Source organism: Heterocephalus glaber, unplaced genomic scaffold, assembly GCF_053883595.1.
Source record: "Heterocephalus glaber isolate CG9 unplaced genomic scaffold, H.glaber_assembly_v1.0 deba00001537, whole genome shotgun sequence".
NCBI lineage: Eukaryota > Metazoa > Chordata > Mammalia > Rodentia > Bathyergidae > Heterocephalus > Heterocephalus glaber.
The window spans coordinates 5,491,399-5,515,938 of record NW_028258332.1 but is presented as its reverse complement, the minus strand read 5'-3'; the positions used below and the strand labels follow the sequence as shown (position 1 = coordinate 5,515,938).

The following is a 24,540-nucleotide window of genomic DNA, read 5'->3' as shown; positions in this document are numbered from 1 at the left end:
AACTGCTGTCTGTCCCTTCTAAGTTTCTCTTTGCTGATATATATACAACCCATGCATGTCATTAACATAGCACTGCTTGTTGTGTTTACCTCACCCACTTTTAGAATAGTTGTTATACTGTATATAAAACATGTAACAACAAAGATAAAATACATAGGACTGGAGAATAAACAGCCAAAAGGCCTTATTAAATCTTAAAATTGTGTCCGTTTTTCAGATCTTTATTTCTCAAAATGACCAGAAGCTTTTGACAGGAAGAGTTGCTAAGGAGTAGCAGAAATAAAAGGAGCTTAGGAGGAATGAGAAGAAACACTTGTAACTTTAGTAAAATGTGCACATTCTGGCATTTGCAATTGAATGAGTGTCCCTAAATTCTGAGATTGCAATATTTAAAAAGTGATAAAAAACAACTTGCCAGAACAAAATTTCAAAACATATTTGTTTTAATCCCATAAAAACTCTTACAGATAGATTAATTTAAAATTAAAATATTTTCTCAGAAATACAGTTTTGGTGATAAACAATCATTTGCTAGTTATAAATATGCAACAGGTAGATTCTACACGTATAATTTAAATAAGTCAAGATGAATATTCTTTATCAATATACATTAGACAAATTACTTTCACATTATTTAAAAAAAAATATCAGCAAGGGAAGTTTATAAGTGTGGTGTACCCAGCAGATTCCAGCCCATCCGGCACCCACGAGAGTATCCTATCCGAAGACTCCTCAGGCAATGCAGCATCCAACAGACTGGGCGAGGTCTCCCACTTCTCCAGACGTGAGGCCCTGCAGGTGAGCAGGGGCCGCCCCTAGGCTCCGGGAGCCACACACAGGCACTTGGCCGGGGGTGGCAGGCAGAGGAAGGGAGCGGGTGGGGCAGGCAGAATCGCTGTTAAGTGACCCACTTCCCTCCGGCCCCCCAAAAATGTAAAACATTTTTTTTCAGATTTAAATTTCACCTTCATTAAAACTGCTGTTTAAGATTTTCAGCAAAAAAAGCTTATTTCTTTTTTGGTTTTATGACCAAACATCCTGAAGGTAACGTTTTTCTTCTTTTAAAGTAGCCAAAGTTTTCATTGCTTCCAGTTTGTCAACTCCAAGCTCTCTGCTTATTATTTCCACAAGGCTGTCATTGACATCCTTGGCCATATTCTTTGCATCTCTAAAAAAGAAAATAAGATTATCCTTTACAGAATCTTTAGTGCACAAATCAAGCTCCCTGTGACCTGCCACCTGCCTATCTAGACTCCTAGCTTGCCAGTCTTTGGTTTCTTTTATTTATTTTTTTGGTGCTTCTCTTTTTCTGATATCCGGGATGGAACTCAGGATCTTGGGCTTGTGAGGCAGGCTCAGTGCCACTGAGCTGCATCCCAGCCCTCTTTTGTTTCTTTTATACACATCATTCCCTGCCTTCCCCCACGTGGCGCTGAAGCAGCAGGGCACTTACCCACACACGTAAATGCAGCCGCGCTCCCGGAGGAGGACCTTTGCCACCTGCTGGCTGTGCAGCTGCAGGCTGCCTTGCACATACTTCGCTGAAGCCTTCTCCTCCCCAAAAGGGGCATCTCTTGAAAAGGAGACCTTTAGGTGAGTCAAGATCCCCTGCTCAAGGAAATGCCTGAGCTCTTCTCTGAAATATAACACACCATGATCACACGGAGGTCGCAGGTCAAGGGGAAAAAGCCTGGACGGTAGAGCTGCACACCCAGTGGTAGCAGCAGTACAACAGCAGCCCTGTGTGGTACCTGAATAAGTAGTCCCTCTCCTTATGTCTACAGCCGAAAAACAACCACATGGCCCCAAAACTTCCATCTGGGTGCTGTTCTTGGAGTTTCTCTCTAGAGACAAAGAAGGGTTATATGTTTAACACAGAGAATATGGCACGGCAATGTAAAGCAAACCTCTTTCCTCAAGAAACCACCAGGAAACTGAGGTTTGTGGAATCCGTCTTTATAGACCTTGAAAGTCTACTCATTTAGTTAACACTTGCTATGGTTAGAATCCTTTTTACTTTACGTATGGCGGGGGGGGGGGGGGACTGGGGATGGACCCCAGGGCCTGGCACGCGCAAAGCAAGCAGCACGCCAGCCTGAGCTGCTGAGGAGCGCGACATCCTCCGATGGCCCAACACTTACACCCTCATACCCAGCGCGCCATTATGGGGGCAGTGCAACCTTCATGGGCGGGGCTGCAGGGAGCGTCTAGGTGGCCAGGAGGTGTCCCCAGGGGCTGGGGGATCCTGGCCCCTTCCTCTTCCTCTTTCACTCCCTGGGCATTAGGTAACAGTTTTGCTTTGCCACAGTCTTCTGCCACCACACGCTGGCTCCTCACAGACCCAAAGCAACAAAGCCAACTGATCATGAGCCCGAGCCTCCAAAGATGTGGGCCGAAATAGCTGAGCTCGGGCATTACATTACAGTCACGGAGAGATGACTGGCACAAGTTTACTACGGCTGCATGGGCGGTCACAGGCATGCCACAGACAATATGTCTCCTCAAGCACATTGAGGAGCTGAAGACTTCCCTGAGTTACATATAAAACATGGAAACCAAGGATAATAAAAATATCACGCTGTGAAACCTGGAGTGATTTCTATGTCAAGTAACACTGGTAACAATTTTATGAGTAAGGTAACGCTTATTCATAAAAGTGGAGAAGTAGCACAGGCTATAAAAGGTAGAAGGCATCAAAGTATTTATGAAATAATAAACACAACACTGTGACAGAGTACATCTACCACTGTGTTTCTGCTTAAGAAAAAAAAGAAAAGAAAGACTCCACTATCTGGGCAACAGATACGAACAGATACTCATTCACTGCTTCACAAACACGGAAAGAAGCATGATTAATATATTTTACATCACGCGGTTCTGTCCTGATACTGTTGTATCTATTATTACCATTCATGTTAATATCATGTTAAAATTACTAGCATCTGGCTTTCACTTTGAACCTTTTGGTATAACTGGATCTCTGTTACTACCAACTTTATCCACTTAAGAAATAAATGGAACAGCTGTACCTTACCACAGCATGAACCTGGGCCATCCCCAACTATATATGCTATAAACTACAGTGCAGCTGAGAAATATGCACAGTGAAATAGAAGCTCCAGTGCAAACCACAGTACCGGGAATGTACTGTGTCTATTTTACCCATGGTGATGTTTGATGGTAATTTTTTCAAATAAAAATCTTACAACCAAAATTCAATTATTCTGAAAACTGAGGAAACAAAAAAAGGCCACTATATTTCCACCTGGGATCACAAGTGGCAATTTCCCCAGGGACCAAACCAAGCACATACCTATGTTGCAGGAAGCCAATGAAGGGTGCTATGCCGGTTCCCGGACCCACCATGACGACAGGGACTGAGGGGTCATCTGGTAAGTGGAAAGAACTGGCTGCTCGAGCAGAGATGGATATCTGGAATAGTAAGCCATCTGTGATAAGTCTGAAAGAAAACCCAGGCACAGCACAGAACCAAGCCGAGAGGTACTGGGAACAGAAAAGTATAAATCCTGGTCAGAGAACCAGCACTAAGTTAAATAGCACTAGACCTTCAGAAACTGAACACATTTGTCATGACAGAGGATGTTTCCTGAAAATGTCTTTTTTTTCTGTCCATATCAAAAGCTTTTTTAAATAACAGGCATGAAATTACTGAGAACAGTGAATAGATCATAAAGTTTTTTCTAGGCCCATGGATGATATTTGCTTTCTAGTAGGCAACAAATCACAGACAGAATGAAGACATGCGCCAAAGAGACAGTTCTTCAGGTCTGTACACAGAGAGCCAATGCAGAGGAACTCCAAGGTGGGGCTGGAAGTTTGAAATGAAAATAAGGGGACCAAAAGTCTAGAGGGCTGCGCTATCCTTACTCTTCTGGGTGCAGATTTATCCAGAATTATTTGCTTGTGTACAACTAGATGCGGAAGTGATATGGTTAAGATCTTTTTCTTAAAATTTCCAGATTTTTCCTTCAAATCATGTGCCAAGGGTACTCACAGAAGAATTAATCTGTCTCACTTCCAGTTTCCCTCCATCCTACGCGTAAGTCACACTGCAGCTCACTAAGGGTCCATCCTCTCTGCAGTGCTAGAGCTGTATAGCACTCAGTGTTAACTTTTAAGTCAAGTGAAATTTGAGATGTTCATGAAGAGCCTCAACATTAAACCTTCTGTGTCTAATTATTGCTCCTCTTTGGTGAAATGGGGATTAATGCTACACTGGCCTGATTCACATGATTCACTCATTTAACAGTTTCACTGAGAGGACTCGGTATGGCCAACAGAGGATGGAAATGACCCCATCTTCAGGAAGCTTACATTCTAGTGGGAGGAAATGTAATCAACAACTATGCCCCCAGGACGACAGGCAACCATGAGTCCCACGGGGCAAAATTAAACAGGCAAGGAAACACTGGGTAAGCAGAGAGCTGCCGATCCAAACATCAGTGTCAGAAAAGGTCCAGACCCTGGGGGAGACCTGTGACTGAGACTTGACCATCGAGTGGGGGCCAGCCATGGTGGGGCCTCCTCCTGTCAGAGAACTAGCGCCAAAGCCCAGAGAAGAGCGGACACTTCCTGTGCCCCAGAGACAGCAAGGATGCTGCAGGAGACCCCAGCTGGCTGACAACCGGAAACTCCCATTCCTGGCTCTGTACATGGCCACTCCTCTGCTCCATGGTCTCCTGCATGGGCCGCACCCAGAAAGTGCATCCCGGACCGGGGTCCCACCGACCCCCACGGCAGACAAGGCCCAGAGAAGCAAGCTCCACTGCCCCCGGGCTGTCTGCTCATGGTGGGGTGGGAGAGGGTCTCCTTGTCCCTGGGACACAACATGGAGCACAGCTGGCGCTACGAGGCTGATGACATGCAGATGGCCGGAAATCCTATCCTTTACCTCTAGTGCCTACTCTCTGGGTAGTCTGTGGAAATCCATTACACTGGAAAGGGAAAGAGGAGGAAGAAAAACAGTATGCGACCCGTGCACTGAGTCTGTCCTACACTGGATTTTTTAACTTTCTGGAGATCACTGCTGTTTTGGTGTGACCATGAAATGATCCATTCGGATGTCAGCACTGTAACATTCTTTTTCTTGATAGTTTCAGCTTCCTAATGTTTTGCACCTGTACAACGAATCGGCCGTGTGTAATGAGCACAGCGAAGCACCTCTCCGCTGGTTCCAGATTGGGGATGACCAGGTAGAGGGCAGCTGCAGGTAGCGTCTTCCATTTATGCATCGAGAGACACAACAAAGGGCTCTGAACTTACTTCTTTACAAACCCCAATAACTTGGAGAAATCCCACTTGTCCTGACACTACTGTTGATACATGAGTTCCTTCATGACCATGAAGAGAAAGCCTGACACTGTTGCTATTTTTACTCAACCATCCTCTGGGAAAGGACGGCCAACTTAGAACTCTTTTCTGCAAGTGGTCCCCAGTGGGGCTCTGCTGACTGCCGGGCAAAACATAAAAGATGGCCCTCGGTTCAGGTGTAAATGCGTCCATCCCTGGTCCAGAAAATCAGAGAACGTTTTCCCTTTAAAGGAGATTTCCCGCCATTTTTCGCTATTAATAACACCAAGTCAAATCCCACACACGGGGACTATGACAAAAGGGGAGAAATACTGATGGGAAATCCAAATACCCCACACAGGAAGACAAACTACACGCTGGCAGACTGCAAGGTACAACCTCTGCGTGCGACAGCAGCCCCATCACCCTCTTCAGGACTTCTGCAGTTTCCTCTGCCCCGCTCTGGACCAATCAATCTAGGAGAACACGTGCAAGAAGGCTTCCTTTTCTAGGAACAGGACAAAGAGGAAAAAGGCAGACTGCAGAAGTTAATGCTCCATGCCTTCAAGGAGCCCACGGGCGAGTTAGGAGGGTGTGAGAGCAACGCTGCTTCTCTGATCTTCCTGCAGATCTCAGAGGCCAAGCACGGCGTACGTTTTCTTCAGGATGAAGCGACTGTGGCTGTGACGGACAATGCAGGAGACCACACCGCTTTTCCCGTCCACAAAGCTGAACGGCTACTGGCTACTCCCTTAGTACCTTAGGAGCCGGGGCTTTTCCGCCGTCCGCATGCGATGCCTGTGAGTCTGGCTTAAGAAATGGGGCGACCAAGGCGGCCAGCCAGCCCGTGCAGAGGCCCTTCCGCAGAATCACCACCTCCGGGGTGTGTGACAAGAACTCCACGACATTAAAGACAAAATGAAGCTTGTCTGGGTGACGCAAACTCGAGCTGCGAAGACACACAGGGGCACCTTGAGTTCCGCACTGGGACCAGCACACAGGGGCGAAACGAGCCTTTCTCTATTGTGAGTTGGCTCCTAACGGACTCCAGCCTACCTTCCAGCTCCTCAGAGAGAAGCAATCTGACTACTGAGCCTCCTGCTCCCCCGCCCTTCTGTGAGGTCATTCAGGAAAATGTCCAGTTTTATTTGCTTCAATACTAGGTAAGATTAATAAAAACGGAGGTGCTCTAAGGGTCTCCCTGTAAAAGACAATCTTTACAAAGACTTTTCATCCCGTGAAAAGACAGAAAGAAATCCTGTGAAACCTCTCATACAATAGTTATTAAGTTGAAATTTGCAAGTAAATGAAGTATATATAGCCAGCAAACTAAATTCACCAAGAGAAGACGTCTCTAAAAGACATTTCTACCTATTTCTTCTCACATGCTCACCGAGGGTAAAGAGCTCCGGAAGGCTCGCTCAGCCCTCGAGCGCACCTCCAGGACCCGTCAATGTGGAAGGCAGGAGCCAGTGAGACTGAGACGGGAAAAGAGGAGGCCACCCCTGCAGGAAGCAGAGCTCCCAGGTCTACCGGCGTGGGGCTTCTCTCTGTTCCCTGCCCTTCCCCACCACTCAGGCAGGTGGACAACCTCAGCTGGCTGCCCTGACTGGGGGACCAGTCTGGAAAAGGGGAGCCACCCGAGACCCCGACTCTGTGCCATGCTGAGGATGGGGTCCTCACAGCTCCCGTCTTCATACTGGATCGTGCCTGGGACCTTCCACAGGCTGCAGACCTTCCCACTGATAATTAGTGGTTAGGAAGGATTTGGAAGTTGGACCTTCTTACGATTTGGGAGGAAGAGATGCTTTCTGTTGCGTTAGTAAACAGCAGTACCTTGCACAAGAATATGGCCTGGGCTGGAGTTTAGGAAGATGTTCTAGAAAAAAATAAAAACAAGCAAGTATTAATTTACTACTGCTGAAAACAACCTTATATACAAAGGTAAAAACTTCAAGGCCTAAATTTGATCTTATTTTCTCTTACTTAGTATATCTAAATTAATTTATCTTCTGGTTTTAAATCCTGCTTTTTCATTCTACATATATATTCCTTGGGTCAAAATAAAATATTTCTCATTTTTTCCTCCATCTCCTAAAGTCAAAAGCCAGACATGCACTGCCTTACTCCGACATCAGTATTCCACCCAAATGCTGAGTCTCATGAACCAAAACCTAAGAGCAGGACTCGTGGATGGGCTTGAGTTAGGGAACTCATCAGACTTCCACATGGGCATGCAGTTTTCTGTGAAGAGATCTCCAGAGTTTTTAAGTAAAGTAACAACCTTAAAAAGATTAAAGACCACTATTTTAAAGATTATTGGAAACACACAGGGGCATAAAATATTTTCCTTCTTATATTTATATAATAAGTTAAAAACCATGTGTCTGGTGACAGTGATTCCTAAACTGCATTATCCACAAACCTAGCGGTTTCCTAAACATACAGAAACAAAAGAAGCGCACACAGAAATTGGTTCTTGTAGTAACAATTTATCTCACTGATATCTGAATCACCCGTTAACAGACTTTGGAATTTTCACGTGTAGGACATTTCCAAGAGCTATTTAAGTGAAATTTCAAAACCATCTAAAGTAGCTTAGAGTTTTCATATGTACTTGAATAACGTTTAGTAAGGGATCATCTTAATAAATTTTTATAGGTCCCAGTGTCTTTTTCTTTTGGTACTAGGGATCGAACTCGGGTCCTTGTGCTTGCACAGTAGGCGGCGAAACCACTGAGCTAAATCAGTGTCTTTTTTATATAATTGTGTAATAAACGGTATTTTTATAAATGCTTAAAAAGCTAACAGGAATCTACAAAAAGCCCTGAAACATCTGCACACATTCAGGGGCTTCCCAAGACTCGCTGTGGCTTCCCCAGCTGTGTTCCGACTGTGGCCCCAGCCCCAACCCAGCACCCTGAAGACTGAACCGAGAGCCTCGGGGTGCCAGCCCGAGGGCAGGACCAAGGCAGGAGAAGAGCTGCACCCAGCACCGCTTTGTTTCCATTTTGGGGAGCAGGAAGAGAAAAGAACACTAAGAAATAATGAGGGGAAATAAGGACCTGACTCGGAGAGGACCGTGTCCTGTACTGCAAGGGCACGGAGCACTGAGCCAGCGAGAGACTTCAGTGTCACCAGAGGCACCGAGCATCACAGCCCTGAGCTTACTCTACAGGCAAACAGGACGTGTGGAAACCGCACGCCTGGGCGAATAAAAGACTGAGCGCCGACCACACAGCAAGACGCGAGCCTCTCTGCTGTCGGGACATGAGGATCGAGAGCCGCTGTGGACACGACACTGGAGGACCCTCCACTGGCAGCATCTTAGGGCAGGTTTCTGCCTCCAAGCGCCCTATGCTCGTCAACTTGTACCACTGTGACACAGGCGGTCCCTTCCGCTCCTGAAGGGTCCCAAATGTGGACGTGCCTGGATGGAGGTATTCCTGCCTGCTCTGGTAACTTCGGTCAGTGAGATCAGATACTATCTTTCACAAATATCATTTTTCTTAGAAAACTCATGTACTTAGAAAAAACTTAGCAAACGGACCTCTGGAGAAAAATCAAAATGCTTGAAAGGGTTTCTTTGGCTTCCAGAGGACAAATGGATGTCACTACACCTAGGAGATGTAATTCAAGACGTTCCTAAGGGGTCCCCAGTCCCTAGAACGTGTGGCTCCAGGAATCAGAGCAGTAGGAGCAGCAGCTGTCCACCCTTGGATGTTCACCTGCTGGGAACGCGGAAAGGAGGTGACGCTGAAATGAGGACTCACCGAGCAGGACGGCAAGTGGCGGCTGACAGGATGGGAAGGCCAGGAGCAGGTCCAATAGGCAGATGCAGGCGTCCCGGACGAACCGGTTGTAATCTGCTGCTCCCTGCTTACTGCATAGCTCCTGCAGCCGCCGTTTTTCAGGACCATTGCTGGTGTGGTCCACAAGAGCTCGCACAAATGCCTGGAAAGGAAGCTGCCTTCAGTGACCTGCGATGACAACCCTGCTGTGGTCAGCGCTGCTGGGGGGGGGGGGGCGTGCAGCTCAGTGGCAGAGCACTAGCCTGGTGTCCAGTCCCCACCAGTGAAAGCAAAAATCCAAACACAGAGAGGAGAGAACACTTGTTCAGAATCTGCCTGGGGACAGTGCCCAGTTACCCAAAGGAGCAGGGAGAGGGCCACTGTGAGTGCGGTCGGGAAAGCCGAAGGCGACTTTCTATCTGCATTAGTGTTGGCCTGCTACAAAAATTCTATTTTTAGTTCTATCTTCAATCACTTTTCCTCTAATCCAAGCAACCCCATCTGTCACAAGTATGACCTCAAATGGCACAAGAGGTGTATGACTTCATGATCACAAACATTTCGCCTTAGCGGATGATTACAACTCACCCCCGACCTTCATTTGGAAATCATGCAGTGCTTTGTATAAGTGAGACACTGGGCGCATGAGGCGCTGGGGACCAGATGGCCCCCATTCTTGTCCATAAAGCTGCACAGGCTGGTGGCAGCAACAGAAGTAAACGAATAATCAGTGTGCATCAGGGCACGTGCAGGACAAAGGGGCTTCCCACTGAGCCCAGGCTGTCCAGGAAGCAGGCTCGGCTGGATGCTGGCCACACAGAAGTAGGAAGGTAGTCGTCTACACAGGTGGTACAGGTGCAGCATTGGCATGAAGGAAGGGGAGGCAGGCAGGAGAGAAAGTGAACCCAGAGACAGGGAGGCAGAGACAGAGGCGGAAGGGATGGGTGGCACCCAGAACGTGAAGGGCCCACCTGTATGTGGGTTCTCAGTCATCTCAGACTCAGTGTGGAAAGAGGGCAACAGAAACAAAGAGAGGATATGAACCAGATCCTAAGTCCCCAGTCTCGAAATCAGAACAAGTCCCAACTCCAGGACAAAACTTCAAACTTGCTAATCACTTTGTTTTCCATGCAACTACCAGCCTAGGAAGCTCTACTTAAGACACCTGGAGACTGACAAACTGTATGCATTTCTCCAAGTGCCAGACTCAGGGCTGAACAGAAACAAGTACTAAGGAACGCTATTAAATAAATCGGTGCCCAAAGCACTGCAAGGTAACAGAGAGTTTATCAATAACCATTTGTAAATTCTAAAGTCTATGTCTCTTCAATTACAGGCTCAAACAATGGCAATTATAAATCCTTTAAAATAATTTTTACTTTGGAAATACAGAAACTTTATGGTCCTAAAACAGTTTTTAGAGAACAAGCTGACAGACAACACAAACATTACTACAATTTAAACTGTAAATATTTTTTAAGAGCAATTCTAGTCCAAGGAATTTACCAAACTGTGTGTGTAAACAACTTCAAGCAGTGTGTGAAGATTAATATAAGAATGTTCATCTAGACATTGTTTTCCACAGTGTAACAACTCCATTGTTCATGAGTAAATGAATAAATTACGGCGCATCCATTAAAATATCTTTAATCTTTCCATACTGAAATATACAGAGTTTGATTTTATTTTAAGTAAATAAGACAAGTTGTAGAATAGGATTCATCATATAAACTCTGAGGGTTTGAGCATCAAAAACTTTTACTTCCTGGGTTACTTATTTTTTGTATCTATAATTTCTACAATGAGCACAATATTTTTGTAGTAGGAAGGGAAATACATATGCTTTAAAAGAGACACTTAACTCAAAACCGTGAATGTACTGAATTTCATAAAAAAAAAAAAAAAGCTCATCACAATGAATTAATTCTAAATGTACTCGAATTATATCTAGGACTCAAGTGTTCCAAAAACTAGACATACAAACAAACGTACAACAAACAAACATTACATCAGGGAGAGAGCAGCCTGATTACACCCTCTCCACACTCACTGACAATCCCCATTTGGCAAAGCACAGCCTGGGAAATGAACCCACGAGTGTCCACTTGTGGGAGATTGTTAAATCAGTTTCAAGAAAATATTCTTCCTGATGTAATACTGACCTCTAGTGGACTGCCATATCTCTGAACTCATCTAAATAAACATCAATATAATCTACCAAAACCTTAATTTTCCCTAAGGAATTCTGACTCATCAGTAAGGAATTACACAGTGCTGCACACAAGTGGTCTAGTAACTCAGGAAGTGGCCGAGCCTGTGTGCGCATGGGGAAGGACCCCAGTCCTGTAACCTTCCTGTCACCACTGACATAACAACTGCAATGTGTGCCTGGACAGCACAGGACTCACCTCTGGGTAACGTGCTGTGCAAAGTCAATGTCTGGGGGAAAAGCTTAAGGAAAGGGTCGATTCTATAAATCTCATTTTAGCGGAAAACAAAAATTCCAATATGAACACAAGATAGAAATATGTGATTGCAACTGTGAAGATACCACACATCCTTGGGAACTGATTTTTTTTGGTACCGGGGATCGAACTCGGGACCTTGTGCTTGCGAGGCGGGCGGCAGCACCACTGGGCTAAATCCTGGCCCAGGAACTGATTTTTAAAATGTGCTATAAAGATTTTACTCTCTAAGGCTTCACAGGCAGACACTAGGTCTGTTCTAAAAGAAATCCTAGACAGAGATAAGATAAGCTTGCTGTAAGACAGCTACTCACAGAAGACAGGAAAATACCTTTTTCGGAACTGCTCGTATGTCAAGACACCAGGTGAACATGAACCGGAGAGAACACTTCTCAGGTATGTGCTGGGGAAGGGCAGCTCCTTTCCAGACAAACAGGAAAGAGGTTCAGGACACAAACAGCGAAGAGCTCACACAAAACATATCTGGGGGGACACGTTCTGCATTCTGCATTCGCCAAGACACAATCAACACTTCATGTTATAATGCTTATTAAAGTATAATGCCTGGTGGCAATATTTAATCAGCCAAAAAATTCTCCCAATATGAATACAGCAGAAAAAGCCCACGTGACTAAGAGATGAAAGAATCATAAATTCAAGATATGCCAAATAAGAGAACAAAAAATTATCTAAAAAAAATAGCAATGCTTTGTTAGAATATGCACTATTCTCAAAAAGTATTTCATGACAGAACGCAAGTACAAGACTGTAAGAAAAATGAATATATGTTTGAATACTTTAAAAATAAATAATTGATTTTAATTATGGGGAAAGCAATTATTTTTACATAATAAAAGCAATAACAGGTGGCAAGAAGAAAATCATTTTCTTTTTTTTTTTTTTGTGGTACCAGGGATCGAACTCAGGACCTTGCACTTATGCGGCAGGCGCGGTGCCACTGAGCTACATCCCCGGCCCCCAAGAAAATTATTTTCTATAATGGTCCTCAGCCACGGGATCTCAAAGGCTGTGCTCTCCATTCACACCCATAGGTATCTAACAGCACAGAATCCACCCGTACCTTACTCAGCACTATCACCTGGCAATGTCGGAGGCACCTCCAACCCCAGGCATGACTGAGCCAGGCAGCCACACACAGCCAGCTTGCCTGCGGGCGGCCACTTGAAATCCAGGCCCGGGACGGAGCCCTGCCAAGTCCAGCACCCGCGTACCTCTCTTCCTGGTGTCGGCCTTGACCTGCAGGAGAACGCGCTGGTCCCGCTCATCAGCGAGCTGCAGCCTGTGGAGCAGATCCTGCACCTCAGAGTCACTGTTCGGACAGAGCACATTGAAGGCATCTCCAGGCTGGTAGGAGAAATCTGTTTTCTAGAGCAGAATCGAAATGAAAGAATTTTGTGTGTTTAAGTTTTAAGAAGAAAAATATAGTTTTCATCATATGACCATTTTAACACAAGAACTGAAAAAAAGAATTATATAAAAAGAATTAAGACATATGTTTTATGTGCATGTACCAAGTGGCCACAATGAATGCAACCGTTAGGTACCACAAGCAGGTACTAATACGAGCAACAGAAATAAAATTAAAAGGAATTCTAACTGTAAAAAAATAAACTAATGAGTCAGCCCAGTTAATAAAGTTTACAGTAGATCCTCGAGTTACGACAGGCCTGACATATGAACAATATGGGATATGACAGGATTTTAGTTTTAACTTATGACCAGAGTCTTGAGTTATGACCCAAATGTCGGCCACTTGTGCTTCCAGATGGTCTCATACGGATCTAACCCTTAAGAGTTCTAGAAGGAATGTGGTAGCTCCTCTCCTGTATGGGGTTAACTGAGAAATCCTGGGCCAGGGTCTCTCTGAGGACAGAGATCTGCCTGTGTACAGGAGAGAGGCTTTGAGGGCTGTGTAGAGGAGCCTGAGCCTTCAGTTGACAACCTGAGTAACAACCAGCCTCGAGAATGAATTGAGTTCCTAAGTCAAGGGTCCACCATAGAAGTAGTTGCTCTAAAAAGAAACTTGGTTATCATTTAGTGCACTGTGCTGCCTTCCATTCTGCACTTACTGAATGCAAATGAGACATTCCTCACTTCTACAGAGTAAGGTTTGGTAGCATTTTAAGTGATCTATGTAAAAATTCTTATAAAACACACACACACACACACACACACACACAGGTACACATATGCTATGACCTAAACAAGCTACCGAAGGCCATCTGCATTAGTTTTCAATTTCCTTTTCCTTGTTTTGTTTTTCCCTTTAGGTAGGAAGAGAGGAAGGAAAGGAAGATTGCTCACATTCCTCTCCTAGGAGGGAAACAGACTCCAACCATTAACTGGCCAGCTGTGAGGTGAAGGGAAAAGGAAGGGTCAAGAATAAAATGCCACACATCCCATAGAAGACCTCTGGCTCTCCCGAGATATGAAACCAAGCACCACACCGGCTCCCTGGGCACCCTGACATCGGAACGGCACTGAGAAATACATCTGGCAACTTACGGAAATGTCCAGTTCTAGCAGCAGAGTGGTTTTTATGGCATCACTGGTAGTAAGTTGAACAGCCTTTGAGACTGGAACTTGAAAGACTGGCTCCACTGAAGGCACAGATGCTTGACTTTCTTCCTCCTCGAGAAACAAATGGGATAAAATGCAATTGCAATCATACCACTCCTTCGCTCAGTGACCATGCAAGATCTTACACACGATCACATCAGAACTTCTTGTTTTCATGGCACCTGCCCATCACATCAGGCCACGCACTGAGACACTTTGGGCCCTAAAAAGTCCCCCCAAAGCCCACATCCCAAGTGCAGCAGTGGAGAGAGGAGGGGCCTTCAGGAGGGGACTGGATCACAAGGGCTTCGACCTCATGAGTGGGTGATTCACTGATTCATCGCCTGAGGTGCAGCTGCAAGGGGTGGACGGTGGAATGTGTAGGCAGTGGGGCATGTGGGGTGGCGGTACGGGAGGCCTCTGAGGAGGGTATTTTGTTCCTGGCCCCACCCTCACTCTCTCTGTTCCTGGCTGCTATGAGGCGAGCCACTCTGCCCAGCCACACACTGAGGAGCCACAGAGCCACGTGCCATGGACTGAAACCTCGGAAACTGTGAGCCAATGTAAATCATTCTTCCTGGAAGCACATTTTCTCAGGTATTTTGTCTCAGTGACAGAAGGCAGACTACACAGGTACGTAATTCTCCAATTGTGGAAGCACACCAACACTCCAAAACTTTTAAATTTCAGAGCGCTTCTGATTTTCAGATTACGGATGTCCCATCCATAACACAAGCTGCTCTATTAACACCTGGATGAACTGAAAGCGCCAGGGAGGAAATGCTTTTGGCTTTACAGGACTCCGCATTAATCACTCAGCTTCGCAACTGAGCTCAAAAGTACACACAGATACTATGCAGGAAAACAGGCATGGCTGTGTCAATCTCATTATTTATAACTGAGTTACAATGGGTCACATCTGGCTAGGGACTCACCATTTGCTGACCTCTGTTCAAATGCAACAAAAACAAAAAAGCAAAGCAAATAGCCATGGTTAAATAACATTATGCAGCGTACAATGAAACAGCTCACCTGGCCAAGGGGCTCCTGCAGATGCACCTGCAAATATGCTGCGGGCAAAGCAGGAATACTCAGAGAGGCTTTCGAGAGTGGGGGTACCGAGCAGATCAGCGAGGGTTCAAAGCCTTCAGTGAAAGCACTTGATTGACCTCTATTCGCTTCATTTTGTTCCAAAACCTCAGAATCCTTTCTTCTTGAATCACCCAACCTCAGAAGTTCCACTTGAGATTCAAGCGGCAATGACTCCGGCTTCACAGCCTCTGTACTCAAGGAGGCATTCGGTGCTCTTGGGAGACCCCCATTCATCTCCCAGTGCTCTTCCCTTGACCTAAAGTGCTTTGCGAGAGCAGCCCAGAGTCCAGCAATCCATGGCTCAACCACAAGTTCCAAACTGGGGTGTGAGAAAAAAGAAACAAATGCCTAAGTCATCCACTTAAACACAAAATGGGATAATGTCAGAGAATATTCATTTAGCAGAATGCTGCATGCAACTGTTAGAAACACCATGAATTTAAGAAGTACGACTGAGGAACCTCCAAATGGATTTTACAGTGGTTGTACAAGTTTATATTCCAGCAACAATCCAGACAGGCTCCTTTTCCCCACAGCATCACCAGCATTTGTTACTATTTGATTTTTTGATGATGGCCACTTTTTCCAGAGTAAGATGGAATCTCAGTGTTGTTTGAATTTGCATTTCTCTAATGGCCGGTAATGCTGAACATTTTTTCATGTATTTATTGGCTATTTGTACTGCTGCTTCTTGTAAGTGTCTATTCATTTCGGTGGGTCATTTTTTGATTGGGTCTTTTATTTTGGGGGTCTAATTTCTGTTTAGTTCTTTAAAGAAGGGAAAAGGGATGAAAAAAAAATTGAGATGTGTTCTGTACATGTACCAACTTCCCACGAGGATGTAATTATTATGTACTGCAAGCACACACTAAAAAATAGAAACTGAAAGGGATGAATGATGAAGCTCCAAAGAACAGAAGATTATCAAGTGCTCATCAGCACCGTACCTCTAAATATGAGCGTGTATAAGGTCAAAGAAACAAAGTGAGATACGAAGATAGTTTAGTAAGAAGACAATAGGAATGCAATTCCTATCCCACTGCAATTCCTCTTAATTCCCTGAAAGAGTTGATAATCTTCATTTAAAAGAAGCTATAATTTTAAAGAGGCATAATAAATCCTGACGCAGCTAACAGAACTTAGCCAAAACCCAAGGCTGCTCTGATGTTGCAAATGATCACTACATCCATCGAATACTCCATGTTTTTTGTTTAACATAGTGATCTTTCTTCAACAGATGAAGATTTCATCAAGAAATCATTCTGGATTAATACCAAATGATTTCCTAAATTTAAAAACTCAAGCTTTTCTATCAGTTCTGAGCAATTGTTTTGGTAAAATTTTAGGGAGGCTGGTTCTGATCTGAGGGAAAGAAAGCAATTATCTTTTGGGAACCGAATTAATCACGATGTGGCAGTCTAGTTATTAATAACAAAGTGTAACTCAACAGAAGCTTTCCCTTCATCCTCCAAACGGAGAAGGTAACCAGACCCACGGGTAAGGAGGACTGTGTCAGCAACCCGAGAACTAGCAGCTCCATCACCTTCCACCCCAAAGGAGCCACCAGTCACAGCCTGACTCACACATGACAGCAAGAGGAGGCCCACTGCAGGCCCCTGACTTACTAGGACACAGGCTGCAACTTCGCAGTGCTCATCGGGTGCTCAAGTGGTACACTGCTCAAACTTTGGTCATACAGTCTCTCTACCCCAAGGGGCCTTCACGAAAGCCGGTGAATAAAATGAAGCGTTCAGTAACAGTTACATTTAAAATATGATTCTCAACACTCTAAAAAGTTAAGTCGACCACATCCCTAACTGTGAAGAGAACTCATGTTCACTGAGCATTCGCCATGTGTCATCATGGTTCTAGAAGACTAACCCGGGTGTCCAGTCTGAACATCCCCACGAGCTCACACAGTGAACACTCGTATTAGCTCCTTCCTGGAGGGAGAAACCAAGGTACAAAAAGTTGAAGTAACCAGGGTTCAGTCAGTAGGTGCAGGATGAAGGATGAGTGTGGAGGTCAATTCAGCAGGAGGTCTTCTGGAAAACATCTTCATTTTGGGAACAGGGAAAAATTCAAATCAAGTAGCTACCTTGAAAATGTAAAAGGTGCAGACTAGTAAAATACATAGTCAAAACTTGTATTTAATATGTGACCCAATAAACGAGCAAGCAAAAACTTGAGAAGAGATGTGAAATACGGATAACCGAGAACCTGCTGGACTAGGGTCAGTATAGTATTAGCGATTATCATGGCTTTTTCATATCAATGAGGCTCTGGCAAAAAACAAGTCAAAGACATAAAACTGAAATAATGGGAGGAACTGTCACAGAGCTTTGTTGCGGTGAGGAAGCACGTGTGCTTTGGAGAGACGGCAAAAATGCACAGCATCACCGCCGCAGAGAATGACCTGGAGAGGATGCCAAGGGTGGGCGAGGGGAGTGGAAATGTGGGAGGAGCCTGTACCTCCCGGGGGGACTGGAGAGGAAGAACAGGGAGACATCTGTGAATGTGCTGATTCCCGATAGAGAGTATTCATTAACTCAGTGAGTGAAAATTCATTTCATACAGGCACCTAGTGGGAAACAAATCGAAGTGTGTATGTTGTTTTCTGGCTACCACAAAAACAAGAGCTAAACAACGGCAGAACAAATGAGAGGACAGCACCTGTGCGTGAGACGGCTCAGTAAACGTGGCAGGATGAGTTTCAGGGTGGCCCCAGGGGAAGTGCTGCTTTGTACCAACAAGAAAAAAAGACATGAAAGGCATGCAGCCCATGGTGACTGAGAGGGTGAGCAGCTGCGGCCTGCAGACATGTCTTCTCCGTCAACAGCCCTGACCCGCCAGCCCCTCTGTGCGAACAGCCAAAGCCCCCAAAGCAGACGCTGCACGGTACCAAAGCTTCCGCACTTTCAGATACCTGCTCCTGGGGCTCTTCAACTAACTAAACCAAGAAGGGTGAGACAGGCAGACAGAGACACCAGGCACACAAAATCTGCGAAAGAGGTAAATCCAGTTCTGGCTCATGTTCTTGGGCCGTAGAGCTCCAAACTTTAAAACTGTAACGCGACTTTCAAGGTGAAAGTGTCGCTGCTGGACGGTGGCCGACACACTTTGCACACTCACCTCTGCCAGGCAGAGCAGGGGCTCTCTGGACAGACAGACAGACAGACATGCATCGCACCTCGCTTACCCTACACAGTCATCGGCGTGGCCAGTGTCGTAGAAATGCCGGGCGCCAAGCTGCTGAAGTCGTTTATCAATTACCTTTCCCCCGTTACAGAAGTACGTGTATTCTGAATCACCCAAACCTAGAGTCCAAATAGGTAACAGGTGCACATTAGGGCTTAAATGTAAGAGATGTAAGGAGCACATAAAAGTGTCTCACAACATTGTTTCACAATCTACTGATGCAGGAAGAAATAATGTGTCACTTCACACTTCCTTATTTTCCTTGAGTAATACTAAATATGCAAACAACTTTCTTCTATTTTACAACCTTACAGTACCAGATACACTGAAGGAAAACACAGACCACTGTTCAAAGAAATACATATGTTCCACGTTTGTGTTCCCACGAAACTGGTAAAACTACAGAAATCTTAAAACAGGGATTAGACAGATTCCAGAACTACAACATCAGCCAAGTGGTGGCACACACCTGTGAGTCCTGCCCTCTGGGAGGCTGAGCCCAAGGGATGTCAAGTTCAACCCCAGGCTGGGTGGGCAATTTAGCAACTTAGTGAGACTCTGTCTCAAAATGAAAAACATAATTAAAAACCAGAAGGGCTGGGATGTACCTCAGTTTGAAAGTCTAAGGATCAATCCCCAGCAATACCAAAACACAAAACAAAACCCACAACATCTCTAATATTTTTCTATCTTTATGAGGAGTCTGGCAACCATAGCCCCTGAACCAGTGTCCACTACTGTTTCTGTAAATAAAGTTTTATTGGAACACAAGGACCTCTGTCAATTTACATGTTCCTTATGTGGCTTTGAAGCTCCAACAGCATTCAGACAGTTGTGATGAGACTACATAGCCCACAAAGCCTGCAGTCCCCAGAATCTGGCCCCTTACAGCACATATGACTCCTGACCTAGAGTCCAGAGAGGCATGTGCCCGAAATAAGCATGTGGTGTGATTGTTTCAGTGTTGAATAAGATTTGCTTCTATGTGTCATGGTAAGAAAACAGACTAACATTTCATACTTAGGTGAAACCTTAACACTGAGTTTTAGATTCCCAGCCCTGTAATTATCCCCATGTTCTTTTTCAACAATGGGGTGAGGGATTGCAGGGTCCGAATGTGGGTCCCATATTGATTAGAATGACTGAATGGTCTTCAGTCTTGTTTTTATAAGTGTTCTGAGGGATTTTCAAAGCAATATATGCTCACTCTTGAAAACACAGAAACCAGAAAAACTTTGGTTTAAAAAAATGTGTAAATACTGTACCATACACTCACAGACATGCTACACATGCCAGATCCCAGTTATAAACTGAAGTTTCTAATCAGTGACCACAGCACAACCCATCCATGCTAGATGCTATGCCCCAAAAATAATCCTCAAGGGTGAACAATACGGATGACAAGCTAAGAACACGGGCCCTCAACTCCCTCTCCAGAGTCACCTTTTGCTGTGCTAGTACTTCTGATCCATTACCTTAATCTGTTTAAACTATGCTCCAGAGCCCAGCATGTGCTTAACCTGGGACGCATGGTATTACAACCACCAAGGAGCTTTTAGAATTACTGGTGCCTCGGCCCTGCCTCGGAATGCTGGAATCCCTGGCAGTGGCCCAAGTACAGGAATCATGAAGAACTCCTGCAGCTGATCCTAACATGCAGCTGGCCGTGGGAAGCCACTGTCTTAGAGGCATGGTTCTTGGACAGGGAAGATACCACAATGACCTGGGAGTTTTTTTTGGCTTGGAGTTAGGAAACACTTCCCTCATGGATTCTGTTTTCATAGTTTTGGGGTGAAGCCTGCCACCAACAGCCTGAACATGCTTCATGGTTGAGCTGCTGTGCACCTTCGGTTATGAAAGCTACTCACAAGGTTCTGCAGAGGAATTACTGTGCAAACCGAGGAAGCATTCACACAAGACAGCACACTGTTTACATTTATTCATTTGGTTTATACACAGAATTTATGTAAAAAATAAAAAGACCCATACCTTTACATTTCATGGTTTTAAAAGATATATTCAGATCCTGGAGTTAAAGCCAGTAATAATAAACACTAAGAGATAAAATATAGTCCATTACCTAATAATCCATATCGCAGGTGAGCAAAGAAATCACCCGGCAGTGTCTTGTCATGTATTTCTTTAACAAACTTTCGGGCGGTGTCAGGCGGGTCTCCAGTGCCTGTGGTAGAAACAACCACCACCAAAGGAGCTGTTTCCGTTTTTAGATCATACTACAAAACAAAGAAATTGAGTCAGGGACCTAATAACTGTACACACTTGTGATTGAACACATCAGCAAGCAAAGCAATCAGTTTGTTTTCCTTGTCTTGTATTTCCTTCCAACTTTCTTCTTTTTTGCATTACTAGAGATGCATGGAAGAATGACCAGTCCAGGACCAGGTGCCCCCTGTTCAACCAGGTTGTCCAAAGTCTATTACAGCTCAGGGCAAAGCAGGCATTTGTTTTGCTGACGCGCATCAAGGGGTTAGGAAAGTCGAATGCGTCCTGTGTCTTTCTCTCCATGAAGTTCACCAGAGCTGGAACCCAGCACTCCAGGGTCCCTGCTCGCCTGACCCCTCATGGCAGGACAGTAAGAGAAGGGATGCGTATAACTGGCTCTGCCACTGGGCCCTAGGCCAGACGTTCAATGTGAGCTCTGATCTGAAAGGCAAACAGGCCCAGCCATGAGCAAAGATGGCTCAGGAAGAACCACACTGAGCTCTCAAGGAGAAAAGGCAGCTAGTGGGGTGGGAATGTCAGAAAGTAAGAAAGTCAAAAAGGCAAGCACAAAGATCTTAAAAGTAGGGAAGGGTAAAATTCAGAAATAAAGAAAGCAGACATATAAGTATCCGGGATTAAAATGGCAGGACAACGAAGGAGCACCAAATAGAATATTCTTCTTCAATTCATTTCTATTTCAACATAGTTGAAAACAGAGCAGCTGTGAAATCTTCAGCAAAACGGTCAGGTGTATGTGCATATATAACGCAAAGGCAAAGGCACGTGGGCATTTTAAAGATGGAGACTGAGCGTTAGTCCTCAGCTCTTAGGGGCCTGACTACAGAGAACAATCCTCATTCCTTAGGGCTCCAGGCAGCTGAGGATATGGTCAGCTGCAGTCAGACCCTCAGTATTCCCAGGCTTATAAACCAAGTCTTCTAATTCTTTAGTAAATTTACTCAAAATAGGGCACTTCACCATTTCTTCTTAGGACTTCATTAATTGTACTGCTCATGAAAGTAACCTAATTTGGGTCCAAAGAATTCCCCTCATTTTACTTTACTTTCTGTGGTCCTGAGGACTGCACCCAGGGCCATGCACATGCTAAGCGTATGCTCTTTCACTGCCCACACCTGCATAGCGATACGGTAAGAACTTGAGCGAACATTTAACACGTTCTTACATACTAGACGCTACATGGTTTACAGGTTAAACTGTACAGAGTTGGGTAAGTAACCTTGGCAAGGACTGTTGCAATCTAGGAAGTTCAGCTGCCTTTTCAACTCAGGCGATGAGCAACAGGTGAAACCATTCGGCTAATACCATGGCTAAGGTGGTTAAAAAATAAAAAATTCACCGTTCACTCATGACTAATCAAGAGCTACTCTTACGACACTACTTGCTCATAGTAACGGATTCAGGTTGCAGCCCCTCAAGTAGCACCATAAGGTAATTTGTTTGAAGTCACTGTCCAGTGACCAAGCTGCCAACGCATGGACGGACAGCGTCCACAGGAAGAACGCGTGTGTGACTGTGCCTGGAGTTACACTCGAAGTGCTTCATGAAGGAACCACATGAGCTGGGGTTATAATTCACCTGTGCTGCTGACGGTCTAATCTCTCGAACCCGAGATTTCTGAAGGTCAGAGAGGGCTGAAGACTTAAGTGAAGGGACACTGGCAAGCTAACTTTTGAAGTCCCAAAGTGAGTTTAGACTGCTCGGTGGCTGATACGTCAACTTGTATAACACCCCTTCTATCTGTTAGCACCTACTTGTCTGGAAAAGTACAATCCAGAAGACTCAACTAACTCAAAGAACACAGAGCTGAGCATGGTGGCGCACACCTGTAATTCCAGCGCTCTGGAAGACTGATGCAGGAGGACTGCAAGTTTGCCCTGGGCAACTTAGAGAAACCCTGACTCAAAACAAAAAAATAAAAAGTAAACTGGGGCTGTAGCTCTGCATGAAAGCACTGGGTTTAATCTCAAGTCCTAAAAAAAAGAATACAGGAAACACAAATTGTTACGGTCTCATATAACCTAATGTAGGAGTGTCTGCAGAGAAATACTGAATGTAGAGAAGCAGTCTGAGGCCTTAAGCAGCTGGATCCTCCCCAGATGATTATACCACTGCTTTAACTTGTATCTCACAACATAATCCAGGCGGCTCTTCCATGGAGGAACTCTCACGTGAATGTCTGCTCTCTGGGGAGCTGGTAAGCGACACTGAGGTTCCTGAGATAGAGAGCACACATGTGTGCAAACACCCATGTCATTTGCCCTCACGGCCAGCTCGTGAGCTACCCAAGGCCTATACTACCGCCAGCATTTACAGCTCAGGAGTAGCTGCTTGTTTCAGTTTCTGAGATTGCTTAGCCTAATTCAAATGTATACCTCTATGTTTAAAAACGACGCTGGTGAAATCCCACAATACAGTTGCTCAAATGAATTTCTGACTGTTAAAGAAAGATTATAGTGGTATTTATCACCTTAGCGTGTTGTTCAACACACATTACTTCCCAACCAAAATACTTGGAAGAATAAAGCAGAGTGAGCTCTTACCTTGTCGGACTCGCTGATACAGTGAAGATCTGCAGAAAACCCATGTGCTCCCGCCTGCTCACATATTTCTTCTGCTATGGCCTTTGCCTGCCCTCGCTGTGTGGCATACAGTAACACAAACCTCCTCATCACCTCAAGGGATGTGCTGTCACTACAGAGCTGACACTGAAAGAAATGGGGAAAGAGATTTTCTGTTTAATGAAGTAATAATAGCCTACAGTATTAACTCTACCTCAAGCTTTCAAAAAGCATACAATAATAGACACACATACGGTCAAGTAGCCTCTAAATTTGTTTCTTAGTACTAATTTTAAATGAAATGAAATAGGAAAGAATTCATCAAATTACAGAGAATACAAGCAAGAATCAAATTCTACTTTGATGACTCACAAATGAGACTATGAGAACAAACTACTTTGGGGGCCTGAAATTGTCGTCCAGAACTTTGTATCTCTAAACAAGCTACTCGGCTGTTCCGTACCTCGATTTCTTCGTCCTTAAAATCAGAATCCTAACACCTACCTGATGAAAATGTGATACACGTGCAGCACCTGAGCAAAGCTTACGGCCCAGTATCACTTAAAAGACTAGGACATCTTTTTGTTTCAATCAGACATCTTTTGTTTCCTGTTTAAAAAAGAAGTTGGCCAGGCGAGACGGCACACGCCTGTAATCCCAGCTCTGGGGAGGCAGAGGCAGAAGGACTGCAGCGAGTTGGAGGCCAGCCTGGCTCAAAACAAAAAAAACAAAGAAGTAGAACTTCCGTTAAAATTACAGGATTTCTGGTTCCTATTTCATCATAATTCTTAAAAAGTAGTCACGGTTCTACATTTAATCAAAGTGCACATTCTTCTGAACTTAGGTCAAAACCTTGGGTTCTGGTGACTGAATCAGTAGCTTTATGTACCTCCGACCCATCGAAGGACAAATGAGCCACAAATAAAGAAAAGGCGTGTCAATCGCGAAGTCTTGGGGACGAGAACGCCGGGCTTCACGGCGCTCGCAAAGATAGCGGAGCGAGCGAATCCGAGAGGACGGTGGACACCGCGCGCCTGCGCTCCCCGGTGCTGACGCCGCATCTCCCGGGGCCACGCTGCCCCGAGCCTCAGCCCCGCTCCGGGTCGCCGAGCTCAGCCTGCCTGCGTCCCGCCCTGTCCACCGCGAGCCCAGGTCGCTTCCCCGCGGGGCCTCATGGTCCCGCTTCCCGAGGTGCTCACCTGGGCGGCGCACACCGGGGTCGCTCCGCTGTCCACCAGGCGCGAGGTGCTGGAACACATCGCGCATGCTCGGCACCCTTGGCCAATAGGACGCTCCGGACAG

At 45.2% G+C, this 24,540-nt stretch overlaps 1 protein-coding gene across 2 annotated transcripts; it reads right to left on the bottom strand.

Moving 5' to 3' along the window:
• Positions 1 to 184: 184 nt before the first annotated feature.
• Mtrr (5-methyltetrahydrofolate-homocysteine methyltransferase reductase) lies at positions 185 to 24,538 on the bottom strand. Of its 2 annotated transcripts, XM_021258600.2 has the most exons (16): positions 24,438 to 24,538; positions 23,743 to 23,946; positions 23,221 to 23,385; positions 20,517 to 20,670; positions 18,438 to 18,555; positions 15,179 to 15,557; positions 14,093 to 14,218; positions 12,799 to 12,952; positions 11,898 to 11,986; positions 9,084 to 9,264; positions 7,147 to 7,189; positions 6,070 to 6,259; positions 3,314 to 3,432; positions 1,752 to 1,844; positions 1,454 to 1,636; positions 185 to 1,168 (listed from the first exon to the last, which is right to left on the bottom strand). In XM_021258600.2, the coding sequence occupies exons 3-16, from the start codon at positions 23,347 to 23,349 to the stop codon at positions 1,024 to 1,026; spliced, it is 2,103 nt and encodes a 700-aa protein (XP_021114259.1). In that variant the 5' UTR covers positions 23,350 to 23,385; positions 23,743 to 23,946; positions 24,438 to 24,538; the 3' UTR covers positions 185 to 1,023. The 2 variants fall into 2 exon arrangements, with proteins under 2 accessions (XP_021114259.1, XP_004845230.1); XM_004845173.4 differs by lacking the exon at positions 23,743 to 23,946 and having other exon boundaries at positions 426 to 1,168; positions 24,438 to 24,530.
• Positions 24,539 to 24,540: the final 2 nt, after the last annotated feature.